The 23,504-nt window shown below is 36.9% G+C and overlaps 1 protein-coding gene across 2 annotated transcripts; it reads left to right on the top strand.

Moving 5' to 3' along the window:
• Positions 1-3,346: 3,346 nt before the first annotated feature.
• On the top strand, positions 3,347-22,843 carry LOC121379416. Of its 2 annotated transcripts, none has more exons than XM_041508028.1 (5): positions 3,347-3,469; positions 7,305-7,608; positions 16,181-16,480; positions 20,009-20,308; positions 21,946-22,843. In XM_041508028.1, exons 2-5 carry the CDS (start codon positions 7,341-7,343, stop codon positions 22,233-22,235), a joined length of 1,158 nt encoding a protein of 385 aa, XP_041363962.1. In that variant the 5' UTR covers positions 3,347-3,469; positions 7,305-7,340; the 3' UTR covers positions 22,236-22,843. The 2 variants fall into 2 exon arrangements, with proteins under 2 accessions (XP_041363962.1, XP_041363961.1); XM_041508027.1 differs by having other exon boundaries at positions 3,347-3,485.
• Positions 22,844-23,504: the final 661 nt, after the last annotated feature.

Genomic DNA, 23,504 nt, shown 5'->3' with positions numbered 1-23,504 from the left:
CTAACGACAAACCTAGAGCACGTTGATTTATTAATCATTAGCTATTGCATATCAAACATTTAATAATTCTGACTCATGGTCTTCATAGGATTTCTGCTGTTATTGGTTTAGGTGGGTTTTTTACTGCATCATTAAGTACATTGATTTATTAACCATCGGCTATTAGAAGGAAGGAAGGAAATGTTTTATTTAATGACGCACTCAACACAATTTTATTTTCGGTTATATGGCGTTGGACATATGGGACCACAGAGATATTGCGAGAGGAATCTCGCTGTCACCACTTCATGGGCTACTCTTTTCGATTAGCAGCAAGGGATCTTTTATATGTATCATCCCACAGACAGGATATCACATAACACGACCTTTGATATACCAGTCGTGGTGCACTGGCTGGAGGGAGAAATAGCCCAATGGGCCCACCAACATGGAGCGATCCCAGACGGAGTGGCAAGCGGTACGTATTACCACTGGGCTACCCCCCCCCCCCCCAATCGGCTATTGATGTCAAACATTTGGTAATTCCGACATATAATCTTAGAAAGGAAACCCGCTACATTTTTCTATTAGCAGCAAGGGATCTTTTATGTGCACTTTCTCACTGACAGGACAGGACATATCATGGCCTTTGATACACCAGTCGTCGGGAACTAGTTGGGATGAGAAAAACCCAATCAGAGAATGGTCCACCGAGAGAGTCGATTCTACAATGAAGGAACCACTGGGAAAGCAGAAAGCAACTTCGTTGTTGTTTACACCTCGTGGTATTTTGTTTAAGCTTTTGGGGGCGGGCCGTAGCCCAGTGGTAAATCGCTCGCTTGATGCGCTGTCGATTTGGGATCGATCCCCGTCGGTGGTTATATCCTCTCTGAGACTATATATAAAAATTACGAAATGTTAGAGATGTCGTTAAACAAAACAAACACACTTCTTTTTCTGCTTTTCTGCAAACAAAGTTTAAATTAAATTTGATTTAGTGAGAGGTGTGTGTCTCATTGTGCAACACTCAGCTGAGGTGTGCGTCTTATTGTGCCACACTCGGCAGAGTGCTCGCCTGAGGTGTGTGTCTCATAGTGCCACACTCGGCAGAGTGCTCGCCTGAGGTGTGTGTCTCACTGTGCCACACTCGGCAGAGTGCTCGCCTGAGGTGTGTGTCTCATTGTGCCACACTCGGCAGAGTGCTCGCTTGAGGTGTGTGTCACTGTGCCACACCCGGCAGAGTGCTCGCCTGAGGTGTGTGTCTCACTGTGCTACACTCGGCAGAGTGCTCGCCTGAGGTGTGTGTCTCACTGTGCCACACTCGGCAGAGTGCTCGCCTGAGGTGTGTGTCTCACTGTGCCACACTCGGCAGAGTGCTCGCCTGAGGTGTGTGTCTCACTGTGCCACACTCGGCAGAGTGCTCGCCTGAGGTGTGTGTATCATTGTGCCACACTCGGCAGAGTGCTCGCCTGAGGTGTGTGTCTCATTGTGCCACACTCGGCAGAGTATTCGCCTGAGGTGTGTGTCTCACTGTGCCACACTCGGCAGAGTGTTCGCCTGAGGTGTTTGTATCATTGTGCCACACTCGGCAGAGTGGTCGCCCGAGGTGTGGGTCTCATTGTGCCACACTCAGCAGAGTGGTCGCCTTAGGTGTTTGTGTCGATGAATCAAATCATTTCAGTGGACTCATTCTCAGATTGTTTTCCCCCGTCCCAACCAGTGTACCACGACTGTTTATTCACGTCCCAACCAGTGCACCGGGACTGTTTTTCCCCGTTCCAACCTTCTTCTTCTTCTGCGTTCAAGCTATAGTTGATCATGCTTTAGATTTGGAGTCCGGTTGTGGTGATAAAAAACGCTGTCTCTGTCAAGTTTTCTTTGGAACGCCAAAGCTTGACAGCCTGTGTTGCTCTGTTCGGCCAGTGCTTTATCCTGGCTTCATCATAGAGGGGGCAGAATTGCAGGATGTGATCTGTGGTCCTGTTTGACATGGACATTCATCAGTGTCTGCCAGTTTCACGCGGTACATATGGGATCTGAGATGGCAGTGACCGTTTCTTAGCCTAAAAATGGTTGTCTCTTGGTATCTCTCCAGATAATGGATTGGATCCTTGGTTGTAGCGTGGGTGCATCGGAACATTCTCTTAAGTATGGTTTTTGTCTCTCTGAAGGAGATTGGACGATTTGGTTGTTCCAATGTGCTTCCCTCCTTTGCCAGCTTGTCAGCATGTTCATTCCCTGCGGTACCACAATGCTGTCCCAACCAGTGCACCACGACTGTTTTTTCCCGCCCCAACCGGTGGACCACGACCGTTTTTCCCCGTCCCAACTAGTGCACCACGACTGATACACCAAAGGCCGTGGTATGTTGTGTCCGGTCCGGGAAAGTGCATATAAAATATCCCTCAAGCACTACTAATGGACAAATGTAGCGGGTTTCCTCTCTAAGACTGTAAGTCAGAATTACCAAATGTTTGACATCCAATAGTCGGCGATTAATCAATCAATGTGTTCCATATATATATATATATATATATATATATATATATATATATATATATATAGAGAGAGAGAGAGAGAGAGAGAGAGAGAGAGAGAGAGAGAGAGAGAGAGAGAGAGAGAGAGAGAGAGAGAGAGAGACAGAGAGAGAGACAGCATAATTTATAACTGTCCCAATGTCCGTCTTACTCTCTTACGGTCAGAGTACTCGATCTATATGCTCCAGTGGTGTCGTTAAACAAAACAAGCTTCAACTTTAACTATGTCACACTATAAAGCTCGCAAGCGCGTGTGCAGGGGTAGGGTTTTGGGCGTCAAAAACCCCTTCCTGCACAAACATATTTTCTGTATTTTATTAAAATAGCGACTTCAAACGACGGGGCGTGTGTGTGTTGGGGGGGGGGGGGGGGGGGGGGGGGGTGGTAGGTTGGGGTGACTTACCATCTCCAGGTCCAGGAAATATGCCAAAAAAGGTACCAAAAGGTAGCATATTAAATTTAGTTTGATTTTAATCAGTAGACCCGAACAGAAAAAAACTAAAATGAGGACTATATATGGGTCTGAGGAAACAGTAAAATTTCTTATGTTGGAATGCTTTTTAAACTACTATATTAAAATACTTAGCCTTTAAAATGATACAACGTGTAGAAATCTAATTCATTAGATATCTGATTCCTATCCGTTCTGGTGTGATCCGGGCCGATCCGCGTTTTACCAACACCCCTAAATCCACTCGAAATTGAAATGGTTGCTTTAATGACCGTTTGCCCGGTATGCAATCCAATCGCGACGTTGTATGTACAACAGAAAACAGAACATAACGTTTAGTAGGTTAGTGGGTCAAATTCCCCGAAGGCTATTAGGAAATGTTTCAGTGAAAACGAGTTCCAGGAAAATGTAAATACTCTCTACATAATCTACATTATTCTGTCAGACGGTGAAATTGCTGGTATACCACATAAACGTGGTGACACCCTCTAGTACTCTACCGGTAAATAATTTATATTGTAAGTAAGCTATGTGGTTGATAACTATTAACGCTGCGCGTTATCTATAGGTTACAGTGTACCAAATCAATTCATATTGCCGATAATGATAACTGATATTCGCAGCTTATCAAGACACCATGGCACTTCACATTTAATTGCAATGTACTTCCAAGAAAATGGGGATAGGGGTCACACACCATTTAAGAGCTTTGGTGAATGTTTTTATTAGCAAATTAAATTTTTGCTCAAAGTTCCAACCTCTTTGGGAGTGTCGTTAAACTTTCATTTATTCATTTTGTTTCAACCACTTGTGTATATTACATAACAACTGTGTAGCACATATAAATTGATTCATTTATTGGCAATGAATACTAGTATTTGTCCAAATATCAATACCACATATTACTTTCTGTCAGAGAAGCAGCTGTTTTTACTTCCGTAAATATCTAATTCTTGGTACAATGCAATCTATAGGCCCATTCCCATGTACACCGAATCAATTCCTGCTTGCTATTATTTTTTCATATACTGTACCAAACAGTGGCGGATCCAGAAAATCCTTTTTATTATTTTTTTTAATTATTATTATATTTTTTTGGGGGGGGGGGGGGGGGGATGACATGAGGTGGAATGCCAAGGGAACTTTGGGGAGGTTTGGAGGGGGATGAAAATTAATATATAATAAAATTATAACTGTCGCAAAATGTAGGGGGGGGGGGCGGTCCCCTCCCCCCCCAGATCCGCCTCTGCAAAACCTCTTCATTTATAGGGGGTGGGGTGTCTATCGCGGTGGCTCCTTCATGACTGCCCTGAGACTAGTACAAGGGAGTAATTTGTATCTCCCCTAAGCATGTGAATTAAAAACATTACATGCACTACAAAAAGATCAAATATGGCAATATCCTAACTAGCTCCCCATAATCTAAATTAAGGCAGCAATACATGACTCATCAGTTTGTTTTTTCACGGCGTGGTGTGCAATGTACACTTCACACAAAAACTGCATTGTAAAAACTACATGTACAATATACAAGGGGTATTTAAAAACTTTCCCAGCCCGAGCTACTTTTATTTGATCCGTGACAGTATTTCATCCATAATTTGTAACATGATTCCACAGTGTATTTAGTCCATCGCATCCGTATTTCGTTAGGCGTCATGTTGTATCGTGCGACGCTAAGACTTTTCTATAGTATTCTCAATTCTTTATTCACCGTAAGCATAGCGGCTTATTGGTATGAACAAACAACAATACTAGTAAACATACAATTAGGATAATAAATAGAACACACACACACACATACACATGTACATATATATTCTCAATAAGGAGAATGTAAATTATAGTTTTATAGGTAGAGTATTATATACAAATTGACATTCAAATGCAACATATTATATATCTTGATAATTCCAGTATATTTAGACTAAGGAAGTTCGAATTTTAAATGCTTTAAATATATATTTTCCCAATTTACACAATATATTTTTGTTTTTACTGGTCAGCAACTGTATAAACTTTAGCATAGATGGCCTATTCCAGTAGTATTTCTTTATATAATTTTCTCTTAAATCTCTGTACAATGTACATATTAATACAAAATGATATTCATCTTCTACATCTCCGCTATTACAATAAATGCATACTCTATTGGGACGACTTATTTTCTTATATCTACCAGTTTCTATTGCCAAAATATGTGAAGATAGCCTTAATTTCGTAATACATGTTTTATAAATATCAGGTATAGGTTTGACCAAGTATTGTTGAGTTTTTAAGTCTTCGACCAAGTATCTATACACATTGCCGCATTTCACAGATGTATTTAGCTGATGGTAAAGATTCTGCAATGCTTGGTCAAAAATCCTTTGTTTAATTAGTGATAAATAATACATCGTACTTTCTACCAGATGATCCTGATTGTCCCAAATATAACCAAGCCCAAACTCTTGAAATGTTTTCTTAATAAAAAATACCCAGTTATTTTTTATAGACGCAGCTAGATTTCATCTCACTATACATTGTACTCATTATACAATTATCAGTTTTGATCAGTTTGAACCAATATTTCATCATACGATAGGTACGTTCATGCACCAATGGATATCTACCTAATTCAAAATAAATCATAATATTGCTTGTACATCCTTTAACGTTTAGAACATTTTTACAAAAATCAAGGTGAATTTTTTCAATTAAATCTGCTTTTTAAAAACCCCAAATTTCACAACCATAGAACAGTACGCTAGCTACATACGTATCAAATAACGCCAACAATGAACTTTGGTTTAAAAACAAGGGCTTGGAACTTTTCTTCATTGCAAAACATGCTTTTCTTCCTTGTTCAGATATACATTTTATAGCATGTGAAAATTTGCAGGTAAAATGTAGGACAATACCAAGATAGTTAAATTGGTCTACTACTTCGACCGAGTCACCATCATAGGACCATTTTTCATCATCTAGTAAGTTACCACGTTTTCTGAAAATCATAATTTTGGTTTTTGTTTTATTTACAGTTAAACCCCATTTGTTATTATAAAGGAACAATGTGTCAAGAATATGCTGTAATCCATATATACTTTCAGAGAAAATAACCATATCATCTGCAAAGAGTAACAGAAAAACACTGAGATCTCTAAACATAGTATCAGGGCAACCCTTGACAATAAATTCATTTTCTAGGTCATTTAGAAAGAGTGAAAAAAGTATCGGTTATAAGACTTCACCTTGCATTAGGCCGATGGTATTTTTAAAGAAATCAGATCTAAAACCATTTACATTTATGCAGGATCTAACACAGTTATACATAGATTTTAATACTTTTAACAGTTTGCCATTAATTCCGTACTTAAATAGTTTGGTCCACAGATTATATCGATTCACAGAGTCAAACGCTTTCTTATAATCCACAAACAGCAATATAATTTACCATTATGTTCCAGAGATTTCATTATTATAGAATATAGCGAAAATATAGAATCAACAGTGCTAACTCCTTTTCGAAAACCAAATTGCGCATCTGTTATAATGTTGTATTCTTCTGACCACTGATATAACCTCTTGTTAAGCACGAGGTAACACGGCGTCGCTGAAACCGATTTTTTATTTTTACTGAGGCTTTCAATTTAACAATTAAAAACTATCTGTAGGGAAAAGGTCACGTTAACAAGAAGGTCAGGAAAACAATAAGAAACCACATTTATTTGCTGCAGAAATAGAAACATGAATCGTGCGACCTGGCGCATTGTCATGGATGAGTGTAGCATCTATACGCGGCATTTTCTTTAACTCTTTCAACAATGAAAAACACTTGGACAAGACAGGTTATTAAATAACAGCAGTTCTCGTTAACACTTTAAACACTCAAGTTTATCTGTCTTTAATAAAAAGCATCGATCATGGAAAGAGAGAGAGAGAGAGAGAGAGAGAGAGAGAGAGAGAGAGAGAGAGAGAGAGAGAGAGAGAGAGAGAGAGAGAGAGAGAGAGAGACTAAAACAACAAATCCACACAAGATATACTTCTAAATACTTTTCTTTCACACATCTTTGAAGACATAGAGGATTGTATAGTACTGTTTCCGATCACTTCGAGGACTATTTAAAACTATATTCAATTAATTTGACCACACACTGACTGACAGTTACAGGATAACTATTACTACATGCAATAGCAAAACATGGTATATATATATATATATATATATATATATATATATATATATATATATATATATATATATATATATATATATATATATATATATTGAATAACTATATCAATGGATTTTATTTATGGAACTGGGATAAATATTTTCATTTACTTCTGTATTTCAGTCCAATTCTAACGTCGTGAAGATACTGGCCACTAACATGGCATCACATACAGAAAATTGGAAATTAATGGCGACCATGTACTCGACACCAAGCAAGAATTCGGATGTTCTCATTGTAGTGGACGGACGGAAGCTGTATTTCTACAAACAGTTACTGTGTCTGGTGTCACCTGTGTTTAAATCGATGTTGTGTTCAGATTTCAAAGAAAAGAAAACTCAGACAATCAATCTGGAGGGAAAACGGTTTACAGACATCGTCCTGTTACTAGCGTGGATTGATCCGGCAGTTACATTTAAAATTGATGGTAAGCTACGTTTAATCCTTTTAACTAGAACACACAGACGCTGGTGATCTTTATTTTTAACCTCTAGCCTTTGGAATGCGAGTATTTTCAATAATTTGCTGACCTTAAAAACCTAAAGGGTATATAGTTAATAGTTCCTGTTCCTGTATATTTTTACATGCTCACATACCACTAAATTTTCGTGCATGTCCGTCCCGGGACCCGTCTCTGGATAGCCAGAGGCCTGCTCCGGGACGGAATACTTTAAGGGGGACAATTTTTAATTTTAAACCAAAAAACAATCTGAGAGTTTAACCAAGTTTATTTGCGTAGCCTAAATAATAAAATTCTCTATAAGTCTGTCAAATAATAAATTAAAAATAATTTTGGCGCAATTTTGAACGGGCATTCTAAATTAAAACCAAAATAGTTATAATTAGCCCTGTTTGGGTTAGGAAGGAGGTTGGAGTAGGAAGTTGGGCCCCCGCCACAGGAAGTTTATTTACTGGTTGGGGAATTATGGGAGGGGCACTGGGCATATCTGGAACTTCAGTGTGACCCGCCAGGGGGGAAGGGCTAGGTGGCGGGAGAGAAAGGGGACAGGTCCCTGGACACACCTAATCTCTCCCTACGGCCGAAACCGCCTACGCCTAAGCACCTAGCCCTAGGTTCCGGTGAAATAACCCGTCCCTCACCCACCCCCAGATCGCCCCCCCCCCCCCCGAGCTTGTCCAACCGTCGTGCCATCCAATTCCAGAGCTCATCCAAGAAATGGTTATAGTCCACCGTTCGCGGCACTAGTAGAGTTCCGCATGCCACTAGGAGAGTGGCTTAACCGCGTTGATATTGTGCAGAGAGGGAAAGGTTTTTAGGAAAGTTTTGCGTCTGGTGAGTCCTGGGGAGCGAAACGTATTCTGTAGATCCAGAAGAATCGAGGCGCCTCTCGGTAATCCTGAGAACATAAACGTTATGTCATCCTTAATGACGCTGCAACTACTTTAATTTTAAAAACCGAACAGATGGAAATCAAGGTATAAACACACAGGATCCATAGCCGGCATGGGTGCAGTATACCGCCCCATTTTTATTTAAATGAGCTGACTAAAAACATGATAAAAAAGCATAAGCAAAACAAATTAAAACGAGCATGCCAGTAAACATATTACACAATTTTAAAACCAAAACACAATTATAAATCCAAAAAACAATATATACAATAAATGGTCAAGCCGGCGAGTGGGGGAGTATATCACTGCCAGGTAATAACCTCCCTCCCTCATACTAACCTGAAGCTGACTCATTCACACTTGTTCACACAACACCAACACCACAATATAAATATAATATGAATATAAAAAGAATTTATAAAATTTAATGTAAATGAATAATTTATATACAACAGTTAAAATTACGGGAGAAAGTTTCAAAAAAGCTATTTCGAAACAACCAGGCGCGGCATATTTCGACGGACGGGTTGAGCTTGTTCCGGAAAGGTTGATTTTATAAAATATGTTAAATAAACCAGGTAAGGTTAATGCAAAAACTTAATCTTGTGTTGGATATAATAAATATTAACCTATTATATAATAATGGACCCCGTCGGTTTTAGGGGCACAGACCAGGATGATCGACTAATGCTAACCAAATCCCAGTAAGGATATTCCCCCCTGGCTGCTGACGAAGTCCAATAAGTTGATATTAAAGAAAAACAAAGTACAAGAGGTTGGCGGCCATGAACCAGGGCCTTATGGGCAGTACTGACATGGCCCCAGTAAAGGATAGATTCCCCCCTCCTCAAAAGCAACCATAGTTAATAGTGACGTTTAATTGTAAATAATCAAATTAGCCTAAGTTAAAAAAATCTTTCTTTTTGGACCAAATGCCCGCTCTAAAATGCATCAACAATTAACTAATGTGGAATAGCCTCCTATAGTTTTTGGGACAGACGCAAACAAATGATATAATATCCTTCCCCCATTTGATATGTACAACAATCTAAATTGCCCCCAGAATTTAAACAACCCCTTTCTCTCCCGATCGATACTGACATTCGTCGGAGGTGGCGATCGGGATGGACGTGCCTGAACCTCCAGTGGATGTAGGCACGTAAATAGAGTTTTAGTTGGTTTGGTTAGACCCTGGTAGTCGTGTAGGCTGCGTGTTCTTTAGGTATTTCCACAGTTATAACCATGGTAGGGATAGAAAACATCAAGGGCCTGTTTGTCTTGAACGCAGGTGAGATGTGTGTCTAGGTCAGAGTGACTGAATCTTAATACGAGGACGAAAATAAATTGAAACTGAATGAAACAAAACACTCGCACTAACGACGGTGGAGTGATTACATATGTGCGTCTTAATGTGGCTCGTCTTAGATTCTTACCAACGTTTTTGACATTTTATTGCAGTTTTAGAAAATAATCATAGCTTGCAAACGGCAATCCAACTACATTTTGCACATGTACACTTTCCGTGTCTACAGCTGGCTGGATTTTCGTACATCTGTGGGCGAAGTAGGAATAATAGTAACGGTACCGTAAATAAAGTATTTAACCTATGTCACACAGGTTGGTCCTGTACACCGGGAAAACGTTTAACCTAGTTTACATACTTTTGTGCTGAATATTTACTTATTTTGTTGTTATCCAACAAAGTAATAAATGCATCAAAGACACCGTACATGATTAAACGTATGCGTTTGTTAAAACATTGCAATTAAATGTATCGTTATTTTTAAACACTTGATTTATTTCAAAAGATGTCCGGGTGTGTCCCTACACATTTTTGTAACTATTCTAAAATACTGAATCGAAGTATTTAAAACTACTTAGTCAATCTTTGAAACTATTTAACAGACCCATTGATTGAAATATATTTTATTGCTTTTTAAAAACAAATTAATCACGCACACGTTGTCTAGCTTAGTCGTTGTTATAATACATCTGAATGACAAAAGCGAACACGTGATCAAGGACGTATCTCTACACAATGAAGTCGAATGGGTATTTTATAAATAGTGGTTGATTCCATGACTCTGTCTAGCTCCTCGTCTATAAACCACGACCGAGGTCCTTAACTGGATACTGTATCCTTCTTGCATCTCCACAAACATGGGCGGGACGTAGCCCAGTGGTAAAGCATTCGCTTGATGGGCGGTCGGTCTAGGATCGATCCCCGTCGGTGGACCCATTGGACTATTTCTCTTTCTAGCCAGTGCTCCACAACTGGTGTAACAAAGGCCATGGTATGTGCTATCCTGTCTGTGGGATGGTGCATATAAAAGATCCCTTGCTGCTAATCGGAAAGAGTAACCCATGAAGTGGCGACAGCGGGTTTCCTCTCTCAATATCACTTTGGTCCTTAACCATATGTCTGACGCCATATAACCGTAAATAAAATGTGATGAGTGCGTCGTTAAATAAAACATTTCTTTCTACACAAAGAAGACTGCCACTCTTAAATAAAACATTTCTTTCTACACAAAGAAGACTGCCACTCTTAGAGTAGTTCACTAAATCAAAACTAGCAGAAGACAGAGCTCACTGGAATAAGTACAGCTTTGATGAGATGCACTCATGAATCACTGTCAAAACATAACAGACGACAATGATATACGTATGCAATTTAAAATATAAACAGAAATGAATTTTTTTTTTCAAAGACAAAATTAAAGAAAACGGAATGAAATTCGTGTTTTTTTGTGTTCGATATTCTGACAGCAGGTTTGTGAGACCCTACGCCCCCCCCCCCCCCGAAAACCCCCCAAAAAACAAAACAAACAATACATGTATATGAAAACTACAATACGACATTTACTAATTCAAGAAAATGTTTTGTATCATTTATGATTTTATATACATGCAAAATATATCCTTATTTTCATCATCACTTAGAACACTTCTTCCATTTAATATGAATTGTACATTCATTGCCTTAACGAGTGCTGATAAATATAGAATATCAGGTTACTACGTTTTGATATCGTGGTTATTTGGCGAGGTTTAGATAGAGGTATGACAGGCGAGCTTCAGCGAGCCTGTGACACCGTTATCAAACTCAGCCAAATAAACACGATATCAAAACGTAGTTACCAGCTATTTTTCGTTATCATGCAACCCCTTTCAAGTTATATTTTTGTAATATGTTTCAGTCAAAAGCGGTATAGAAACTATTAGTTTTATCGTGTAGAAACTACTACCGGAAGTCGGACACTGGTAGATGCTCGAAAACATCTTGGGAATGGCATAGCCAGCCTGTAAGTTATATGTTTCCAAATTTTAAATAAAATAATGTTATTATATTTCAAAGTCGGTTGTGTCACAACATTACAATTTGTGTACCTATTTCTGTGAAAATAAACTCAAGTTTATGTGTGACCTGAAGAAGATCTACACCATTGGCTGCTAGTGACATGATAACACTTCGAATTATCAGGTAGGGGTCATCAGGCCAATAGGAAGCATGGTTGCATGATAAATTATGATATCACAAAACACGAGGGAGTATTCTTTTAATCATCCATTATCATTCTTTTCATTTGCGACAATTGTAAACAATGTCAGTAATGTGTGTTGAATGTCACTCTATTTGGCAGCGGCATACGCGTTAATTAGCAGAACGACAGTGGCGTGACGTCACTAATGATAGGTTAGCGTTGAAACATAGACAGTAACATAACAAAATAATGGCTTGACTAAACTTTGATCAGAGTAGCGATATCTCCTAAGAGAATATCGCAGAAGATATAGCAAATTATAGTGCCAGCGATACAAATCACGTATCTGCTAATAATAACAATACTAACAACCAGGAGTGGGAATTGGTGAACTGTAAAAAAGAGGAAATCTAGAGGGGTCCGGGGGCATGTCCCTGCGGAAATTCATGAAATATTATCTTAGCGCTACGATATCGTAGAACTGTCATAACTAATGACGTCACGACGTAATTTGATGTGTAACGTTATCATTTAGGACAGTTTTACGATATCGTAGCGCTAAGATAGCTTCGAAAATCTGGGCCTAGAAGTTTACATGACCGATTTTTCTTTCCCGTGGAAAGGACGATTAAAATGCGAGAAACGCAATGTTCCATGAGAGGAAAATCGCGGATCCGAGGAGAATTCCTACCCCTGAACAACTCAAATAGTTCTCAAATACATAAATGGTAGGGAATACCAATTGAAAAGAAACATGTCTGTATATTAATACACAGTTAATTAACGAAACAATTGCTTAACAATTCTAACGTTTCACACTACGTTGAATTGTCATCTTGAAAATCCAGTGTCATCGTCTATGACGAAGTTAGGGTTGTCATCCAATACGACGACGTTCGGTTTGTCATACCCTAAGACAAAATAACTTATCCATCAGTCGTCCATCGCAAGAGAAGCTACAGTACTTCAATGATGTTCACAAAGGCTCAGACAGTTATGACATCTTAGGCTCGCAAGAGTGACTGAAATGGTATACACCTTATCAACACCTAGCGTATGTATACCAACTATTAAATATAGGACTATATATAAAACAGACTTCTCAAAACTCTTCCTAAAATATTATGAAACTATAATAATTCAGACAACAGAATTAAATACGTTCAAAATTAATCTGTAATCCAGATATTGCCTTGAACGCAAGGCACGTGCAACATACACATGCAAATCAGTACTTCAGACTTACCATTAAAATACACATTAAACTCAAAGGCACTCAATTACGGATTTAGTGGGCCTTATTTCTCTAAATATGGATTATAAATGGAAATTACATTCATCTGAAATACCAAAAGTTAGAACTCTTCATGTTTATAAGTTAAAAAATTACGGCAAAACAGACTCGTAGTGATGAGGCTATATATACGACAACCGTATAATGTCTTTTTGAATTTTATATAAACGACCGCCGTGTATAGACTTGGCAAATGGGGGCCGGCTATATACATGGCAAATAATAAAAATATATATTATTAATTTCTTAACGAAAATAATTGCAAATACACTGAACTAAAATAATAAACATTCAGAACATGAATCCACCATTTATTATTATTATTATTAATATATATTATTAATATTATTATTATTATTAAATTATTTTGACTGGTTCGCAAAGTGGTCATTCGGTTTAATGTATAGCGTGAAAAAACAGTGTACTGTCGCATGTTTTGTCGTCCAAAGGTTGGTTTTGACTGATCGAATGAAAAGTCAACTGGACACGAGCTCCAACGGGCTGCTGTTATATCGACATGTAATAGTGGAGCTAATTTTAATTAGATTGAATTATTACTTAACCCAGTTGAATCCAGTTCTACGTGCAGGGACAAGTTCAGCCTGTCGTTTGTGCGTGTGTGCACGCACGTTAATCTTGCATTTTTATAGCCAAAACTCTCCCAGATAAAACACTGCCCCCTCCCCCCCAAAAAGGTAATAGTAGGCTAATAATAATAATAATAATAATAATTGTGTATTATTATTAATATTACATTTTTTAATTATTATTTATTTTGATAGTACTGTACGGGCATTATTACGCTATTCATATGTCTATGGAAAACGTACACAAAAGGGTCCGCTAAATCCATTTACTCCCCCCTCCCCGTTCAGAAAACGCTCTGTTCGTACAGTACTTAGTATGTATTCCCCCTGTTCTAGATGGTTCTGTAATATGGATCAATCAAATACTTATTTACCGCCTATATACATTTTTGCTGTGAATATAGCCAGCCCTCATTAGCGGAGGCTATATACACGGCCTTCGCATATATAGTCACATCGTATATAAACATCGTCTAGTTCAGCGTATTCTTTAAAAATGTAAATTCCTATCCCAAGTCAGCTGTTATTGATATTTTGCATAATAATGAATTTTACAAGGTGGAAAATAAAGGTGTTCGTGATCCAGATGTTTAGAGTTTTTCGCGTACGACTAACGATAAATTTATCTATAGATCTATAGATGCAAAGGCCTAACCAGTCGGGATTGTCGACGTTTAACATGCGTCTGTTGCTAAAATAAATTAATGTATAAGCTTATTATGTTTTTATTATTTTTTAATAACTTATTTTCATTGTTGTTGTTTTTCTATTTACCCTATGTCGCATAGGACGGTCAAGCGTTCTCGTTACACGAGCTTGGTAAATCGTTTTGACACTGTGGTTATTCGTGGAATGCCCGTCACGTGACTCAAAATAATACGTCACACCTCTGCTCTCCAAATAGCCGTTATTTTTCTCAGAATTATGGACCGTACCCATAATTCAATTATTTTTATAAAATAAGTGTGATATGGTGGTTATGTAGATGGTTCAATAAAGTACTTTTAGGTACAAATCAAATGTATATATTGTCATATAATACCTTGTTAGGTCAATAATTAGGTCAACCATCTGTGAGAGAGTGCGTTTAAACTCAACTGATTAATCAGACATTAAAACAACAAGTCGATACATTATATACCGGCTATATATATGTTATTTCCAGAGTTATTTAAGAATTTATTTGACATAACAATCAATTAAAAAAACATGTCTTTTTAGGCCTAACACAAAACATGTCATTCAATATTTTTATATTTTATTACATCAAATACATGACACATTGATCTTAAAACAATAATACTGTATTAGTTTTTTGTAAGCAGGCGCATGTGAGGGAATGTTAACAGGGAGGGGGTAAGTCTAGACTGGCGACCGACGTTTATACGGGTTCGAGTCATGCTCCCTCGAAAAATATATTTAGAAAAAAAGAAAATTTGCTTGAGTAGGGATAAGTTTCGAACCCAATGACTATCCAATAATATGATTAATCACCAAACATATTTTTGAATCAGAATGTACAAAGAGTTATATCGCATTGTGTTCCATGCAGGTCAACAGTAAGATGCCATATTCGTCAAGCCTGATTAGTAGGAAAACACTATCAAATGGAAGTCATCAGAATCTGATGTCAAGCTCTCTGACAATATGCAATGTGCTCATGTGTCTGGTTCTGGATTACGTTTATATAACAATGAACAAAAATCTACACGTAGCAATAAACAAAGAACACTAAAACAAATTCATGCAGTATTTGTCCAATCGGAGAGTCGATAATGTGGCCAGACAGATCAGAAAATTAGATAATGGTTGAAATTATTCTTTGTTACCTAACACTGAGCTCGTATTTATTATTATTTTTATTAAAAACAAATAGCTAAAGACATTCGCCACATTGATTATTTCGTCGTCACTTTTATATTTGTATCGCAGTTATTCGTTAATAACACTAACCTTGACTTGTATCATTTAGCCAGTCCAGTAATTCAAAATATTAAAGCTAACTGTTTATGTTTGTGTTGTCATGAAACTGTGTATTTAATAACACTAATAAAGTGTATTTAATAACAGCAAAAGTTTACATCGAAGCGAACACTTAGTTCGCACGTTAAGCCATTCGTTATAACGTAGCTTGAAAGTAACGGAAGACATTTTACATGTCGAAAGTTGAAAGCTACCTGATCGTGTCTAGAGGAATAAAGCAATGTGTTTACTAATATTATTATGAAATGGCTTTACGCAATATGTGGTAATATATATTTTCTTCGTTTTTTTATTTAGAATACAGAGCAAATACTCTCCTACCTCTGGCAGACGAGTATGACATCACCAATCTTAGACAAACGTGTGAACAAGTCCTTTGCGTCTGTTTGGCAAAAGGTAGCCTAAACGTCGTCATCCGGTACTTGCAGCTTGCTGAACAATTTAACTTGAAGAATCTTATCGAGAAAGCTTTGACTAGAGCAGCAGAACTGAACATAAAGCATGAAGATGCTGTTGATAAGACACACACAGTTATAGAAGATTCAACGTTGATAACAATTTTGGAAAAACGTGCGAAAATTAGAGAACAACTATATGGTACGTCGGTTTGGTTTTTCTTTTTTTATACACCCATTTATGATGAGTCCAATTATGGTATGGCGTTGTCCGTCCGTACGTCCGTCTGTTTACGTTTTCTTGTGTGGACCATATCGTGCATACAGATGCACACAAGACCATCAAACCTCACATGTAAGAACAACTTGAGATGGCAGTGTGTCCCGTTTTATTACTAGGTAACTGTGACCTACTTTTCACAATAAAGCATTGTTTAAACCATATCTTGCATACAGGACCATCAAACCTCACATGTAGGAACAACTTGGAATAGCGGTGTGTTGTATACTCTTACTAGGTCACTGTAGCCTACTTTTCGCGGTCTACTGCACATAACAGTAAATCCGTATCCAGATCATATATTGAATACAGGACCATCAAACCACATGTAGGAACAACTTGGGATGGTGGGTGGTCCAAAACAAACTGCTCGTCCATCCCGTTGCAAACATTTCAATTAATTAGAATTGAAAATACCCGTAACATATTCATTAATATAGATATGGTTTTCCATCAAACTCCTGATGTGAGTATCATGTAACCGGTACTCTTGTTTTTACATATGGTGATTTGGTGTCAGAATTTTGCAGTCGCGTCCAGGACGTTGTCATATTATCAGTGTTAGGGCGAATTAAAGCTCAATTCGTTTCCAGTTGTTAATCCCATGATGAAGATCATGCATAAACAGATATTGTTCCTTTTGCAAATTATTATGATATTCAATGAATACAGCGTAACTTCGAAAAGTCATTCAGCTGGAGTTTTCTGTATATAAACGCAAGTAGACCAGCATCATTAATGTCAATAAATGATTAAATCAGTGTGAAAGAACATATCCTGCAAATTGGTATGATTAGCAAAGAGTATAATTGCTTTGGGATTTTTAAAACTAACCCCCCCAAAAAAACCCAACAGGAAATCAAACTGAATATATATATAAAAAAGAGCTAATAATGAAATTTTAACACCTAACCAATCCACGTCATTTATTGAATAAATATTTTATAAATAAATAATAAATACAAAGCGAACTTAATCGCACGTATATGCACAATCAATGTAAGAATCTTGGGCGTGCATCACAATGTAACATGTATTTACAGTGACGGCGATCTGTGCTACTCAAGACGACACCAAAACCGATGTGTGATCTTTAGCCTAATTTTCATAATATAACAAGACAACAACAACAACAAAAAACAGTTGTGCTAAAATAATCCATGGACAAACATGTAGCGTTTATGGGATACCATAATAAAGTCATGGGCGGGATAAAAATAACGGGATCTCCAGAACACATCTACTGCGCCGAAGCATCGGACAAGGAAACCATTTTGAAAGTTTGGATGTGTGTGTGTTTTGGGGGGGGGGGGGGGGGGGAGAGACTAAATATATGCGCAATTTCAAATGTGTATTTACCACAGGCATACACACAATATGTAGTGTACTTCAGATTCTTCACTATTATTTTGACAGAAGCTGAAAATGATATTCTTATGTGCGCCAATACACCTAACAGCATCTTATTATATTATAGTGGAAGATTTACAATTATATTCATATGTACTAAATAATTTAGCGTCCATATACGGTTCAATTAATAGTGATGGTGTCACCTGTCGATTATGCAATAACTTAGACTTTAGTTACTTAGGGGCTAGCAATCAGACCAATTAGTTTGAAACTAAATAACTGCAATCAAGACACTGTTGATTTTTAATTGATGTCCCCAGCTAATACCTGGTCTGCCAACAATTCACTATTCATTATTATGTCAGCAGTTAACTATTATAATTTATCATGTGACACGGTTCACAAAGAGGTCTTACTCTGGGTATGTTGCCTAGGGAAATGCTATTGACGGGAAATATATTCCCAAGGAAAATTAGGACGTAACCATCTTAGCTGAATCTTATAAAAGAGCGAGGATAGATACCCATATATAGAGACACATATATAGAGACCCATATATATAGTCTGGGATGGTGGGACCCAAGGGGAGAACCTTGAGGTATCTGCCACACTGTTATCTCTATCGTTCACCTAAGAGCTTAGCTATATCTATGTTATCTGTATCACCATGGTACTTATGTTCCTTCAGTTACATTCCGGTAAAACATTCATAAGTAAACTACACTGTGATAATTGGTGGTGTCCGGGAAGGTGGGACCCAAGGGGAGACCCTTGATGTCTCAGTCGCAATGTTAACTCTATCGTTCACCTAAGAGCTTAGATATAGAAATATATATGTTATCTGTATTACCATGTTGTTAACTTATTGTTAATAATGTTTCATGTTGGAAAGGAAAATAACAAGAACCTACTTGCGACTTCTGTTCATTCTGTTAATTAATTTACATTCATAAGAAACATTCTTAAGTAAAAATATGCTGTTAATATACAGACATAATTTTTTTTAGAACATTTCTTATATTAGTCTGGTTGATTATGTGATCCCGTGGAAATTTTTAAATTCCATTCACACGCAGTTGCCACCACTCAAGTTACTGTTACAGAATAGTTTCAAGGAATGTTTCATATGCACTTTCCCACAGACATGATACTAAACACCACAGCCTTCGATCTACCAATCGTTCATCATTACTTGGGACAAGAAGACTAAACAAACAGACATGATACTAAACACCACAGCCTTCGATCTACCAATCGTTCATCACTACTTGGGACAAGAAGACTAAACAAACAGACATGATGCTAAACACCACAGTCTTCGATCTACCAATCGTTCATCACTACTTGGGACAAGAAACCAAAAAACAAGTTCTCCTAAGGCTGTCTGTCCTACAGTTTAGCGAACTCTTTGCCAATAAACTACATCTCGTCTCTATTTGTTTTTAAACTAATTATGACACTAATTATAAATAAGAAATGTAATATCATACATAGGCGATGCTTTATGATATAACTGATAAAATTGCGAGTCGTGTACTGTAAATCAATTATCTGTTGACGAAATATGCCGTGTTTGTCCACTAAACAGTTTTAATTTAGAGCTGTATTGTTATACACATAATGAAATTATACATACATTTATAATAAAATGATGGATTAATAGACTTTTGGACGGAAATACTAAATAAGTTAACCGACCACATTATTGTTAGACAGTCGCAAACTTACTATTACTTCATTTTATAGGTGGTAAATTATATCATTAATTAGTTATAATTAAAAGCTTAATGTAATGCACTTGGCAAGTTATATCTACGAGAATAATGTCCGATCCGAATGGACGAAATCTACGTGGGACAAATTGTCTGTGGGCAAAATATACCATAATGTACATACCACCTATAACTAGTTTCTTCGTTATAGTATACCAGTAAATAAAGATCATTACAATATGCGGTAGTGTTTAAAAAACTAGGGTTTGCCATTTTAACCGCAAATGAACACTGATTTTTAAAAACAATAACTCAGTATTTTCCCCCGCCAAACACCCCTGTCTTTTTTCGCATTTGAATTCTATCTCATTCCTTATATGTATAGGGTTTAGGAGGCATCCTACTCAATTGAAACCCGACGAACCACCGAGTGAATGTACAGAAGCTGTTGAAGAGTCCAAGTATTCCGCTGCCACTGATCTCACAGATGTAACTATTATCGTGGACGAGAAGCGACTTTACTTCTTCAGTGACATACTTCGTCGAGCTTCGTCACGGTTCGCAGACAAGCTGGACGAAATCAGTGAACTTGGAGAAATATCACTGGATGTTGGAAGTTATAATGAAATATCAACAATATTGGAATTCTTGGATCCTACAAACGAAGATAAATCTTTTGTCAACGGTATGTGTCGTACGCTAGCATTCAATAATAAATGCATTCTGAATATCAAAATAACCGATACATAAAGCATATTTTTCTTTGGGCGATTTATATTTCACGTCATTCCAATGTTCAGTTCTTGTGATTCCAGTTTTGAGTTGACCATATCTTGAATTTCGAAAGTTTGTTATTCCGATTTTTTATTTTATTCTTCTGATGTTCAGTTCATGTTCGGATTCATCGTCGCATAAAGAACGTATAATAAATTATTGTTCCGATTTTCAGTTCATGTTTTTATTTTGTCACGTACTAAAGATTATGAAAAAGATAACTCAAGAAAAAGGAAAATATTATATATTTAATACAAGAAAAGACTACATACACACACACACATACATACATACATACATACATACATACATCTACACACACACACACACACACACACACACACACACAACAAAACTCCACAATCACTCATCACTCGTTTCATTCGCCCCACTCATCCATCAACCAAACCCCATGATGTAAAAATAACAATCAAAGAAGAAATCACACATTTAAATGTTCAATTTGTTCTAGAACAAAGTCTGTTGTCACATTACAAAAGTTCCAATAATAGAGTTCACATTTACAGCGGAATTTTTACTAAAACAGTCTTTAAATCACACCAGTTGTTGGTAAAACACCTCCCGATTCCGACTTCAGGAGTCCAACCTCTGGAATCCAACCTTGAGAATCCAACCGCAGGAATTCAACCTTGGGAATCCAACCTCGAGAATCCAACCTTCGGAATCCAACCTTGGGAATCCAACCTCGAAAATCAAACCTCGAGAATCCAACCTTGGGAATCCAATCACATGAGTCCACTCACATGAATCCAATCAGGAGTTGTCTCCACCCCAACCTCAGGATTACACACCTGGGAAACCCGCTGTAACAATACAATACGCATTGCATTTATTACATTCTACAATCCCGTGTTTTATATATATGTACTAAATTATTTACATACAAAACATCACTATAAACTTGTACATGTATTGCCTAACATTTTAACAAAATAATTTTATCTATACATAATCATTGTTGCACAAAATATTTACAAAATCATTTGCAACAATCAAAGTAGTAACAATCAAAACTTACGTCTTAACACCGTGAGAAATACGAGAGTACCTTCTTCCCTGACGAAAAAGAATAACTATCAGATATTTGATGATTCTTTCTATTTAACCATTTCCCAACACGATTATCACGTGCTTTCCATGAATTGGCCATCCCAATACACAATTCCCGTGCCTTCCATCGCCATTCCATCACACTACTTGTGCTACATACTACACCACAGAACAAAAGTCACGCACACAAATCAAATTCACTTATTTATTATCCCTATCAACAAAAGTAACGCATACATAAAACATCAACCTTGATGTGACAGATTTTTAGTTCGAATAATTCCGATTTTCAACTGTTTATTATTCTAATTTCAGTTCATATTATTCCAGTTTTCAATTCATGTTATTTTGTTTTTCAGTTCATGTTATTCTGATGTTCAATTCATGTCGTTTTGAATTATTAATTTACGTCATTCCGATTTTCAGTTTATATCATTCTGATATTTTCCATTTTTAATGACTATTTGAAACTTTCAGTGAAAACTAAACTTCCACTATTCTGGCTGTCACTCGAGTATGACATCACAGTTTTACACGAAGCTTGCGAAAATTACCTAATGACAAATATTTCACAGCTTAACGAACACGACCTGACTCGGTGTATTCTACTGGCCAACAGAGGGCAGTGCTCAGAGTTGATGAAAACAGCCATGAGAGAAACAAGAAAATATCAGATATCGGCGATAGCAGCGACGGAGTCGTACAAACAACTGGATACAGATACTCGTATTCAGCTGTTGAAATTCTTTTTACAAGAAATTAATTGACAGCTGAGGTATTCAGATGAAACATACACAATTCAGTGTTTTGAACCAAGTGAAGGAGGAAAAGGTAAAAGTAGCAGCATGTAAAATTATGTATTAACATTTAGTATGTTCGAGTAGAATTCGTTATACATGTGTGTATATCAGACGTTTATGAACGTAGCTACTTATACACAAATGCACTCAAATATTATTTGTACAACTTTGTTCTTGTGTTTTTATTTTATGATAATTTCAGTGTAAAATTTCCAGTGGCAGTGAGAGAGTGAGCGTGTCCCCATATCCTGTAGGTATGCGCCATACATTGTGCTACGCCGTGGTGTTGTCTACGTATATCAGTCGATAAACAAAATATACAATAGTTTAAATGTTTAGCTGTAGTTTGTTCTTTCTTTAAAACAATGTCCCAGCCATTGACGTTATGTCTTTTTAAAAACTGATTACATATTCCAATGTACTCTATTTAACACAATTTTGGTGTAACCTTTTGAATACTTTTATGATTTCTGTTTAATTTTTGTTAGTTTTTATTGATACATGTAAATGTATTTATTTGGATGTAATAATTTGTGGGCATGTAACTAATATTACATGTATATGTATAATCTTTAAATTTTACAAGAATGAATGAATCAATAAATATGTTTGAACATTATGCAAATTTGAGACCGCACATTAAAAGTTTCAAGAAAAAACACACATTGTTTTTTAGATTCCGTGATGACAATAGCCAGAGTTTGTATGGTGTGGCCTACTGCCACTAAGATTCACTATAGTTTACATGTAATAATGTTGACATAAGTATTGGTGACAAAACAGCTGCTGTGATTAAATCGATGTTTATACACAAGATAGAATCCAAGAGATCTTTTGCCGAATTAAACGAAACTGCCTGAATGTGGATAACAACATGTATTCATATTGACATTACTGTCAAACAGATATATAGGATTGAAAACGAATCAATTATCGGATTTCTATTTTCGTGGGTTTCGAGGGTACGTAGTCAGCATCGAAAATATAAATCCTTGAAAATATTTGAAAAAATCAACACTTTCTAACTAAAATATTTATTGTGAAAACCATAACACACTGACAATTTACCGGAACATTTTATTTCCTGTCATGCGCAGTCCACCGGATACGACAAGAGAATAGTATAGTCAAAACAACAAGTTAGAATTTTTAAAATGTCATTGCGTGAATATCACTGTTTGTAGAATATAATGAAATATTTTTAAATTTTGTATATTGTTTTTGTCAATGTCCGCC

Source organism: Gigantopelta aegis, chromosome 8 (assembly GCF_016097555.1).
Source record: "Gigantopelta aegis isolate Gae_Host chromosome 8, Gae_host_genome, whole genome shotgun sequence".
NCBI classification, from domain to species: domain Eukaryota; kingdom Metazoa; phylum Mollusca; class Gastropoda; order Neomphalida; family Peltospiridae; genus Gigantopelta; species Gigantopelta aegis.
Note: the sequence above shows the minus strand (reverse complement) of the source record. Positions and strands in the feature narration are given on the sequence as shown.

Excerpts from the sequence above, each read along its gene's own strand:
- LOC121379416 (XM_041508028.1), top strand. The coding sequence starts at position 7,341 with ATGGCATCACATACAGAAAATTGGAAATTAATGGCGACCATGTACTCG. Across the intron at positions 7,609-16,180 it reads AGTTACATTTAAAATTGATG|AATACAGAGCAAATACTCTC; the intron begins GTAAGCTACGTT and ends TTTTTTATTTAG. Across the intron at positions 16,481-20,008 it reads AATTAGAGAACAACTATATG|GGTTTAGGAGGCATCCTACT; the intron begins GTACGTCGGTTT and ends TTATATGTATAG.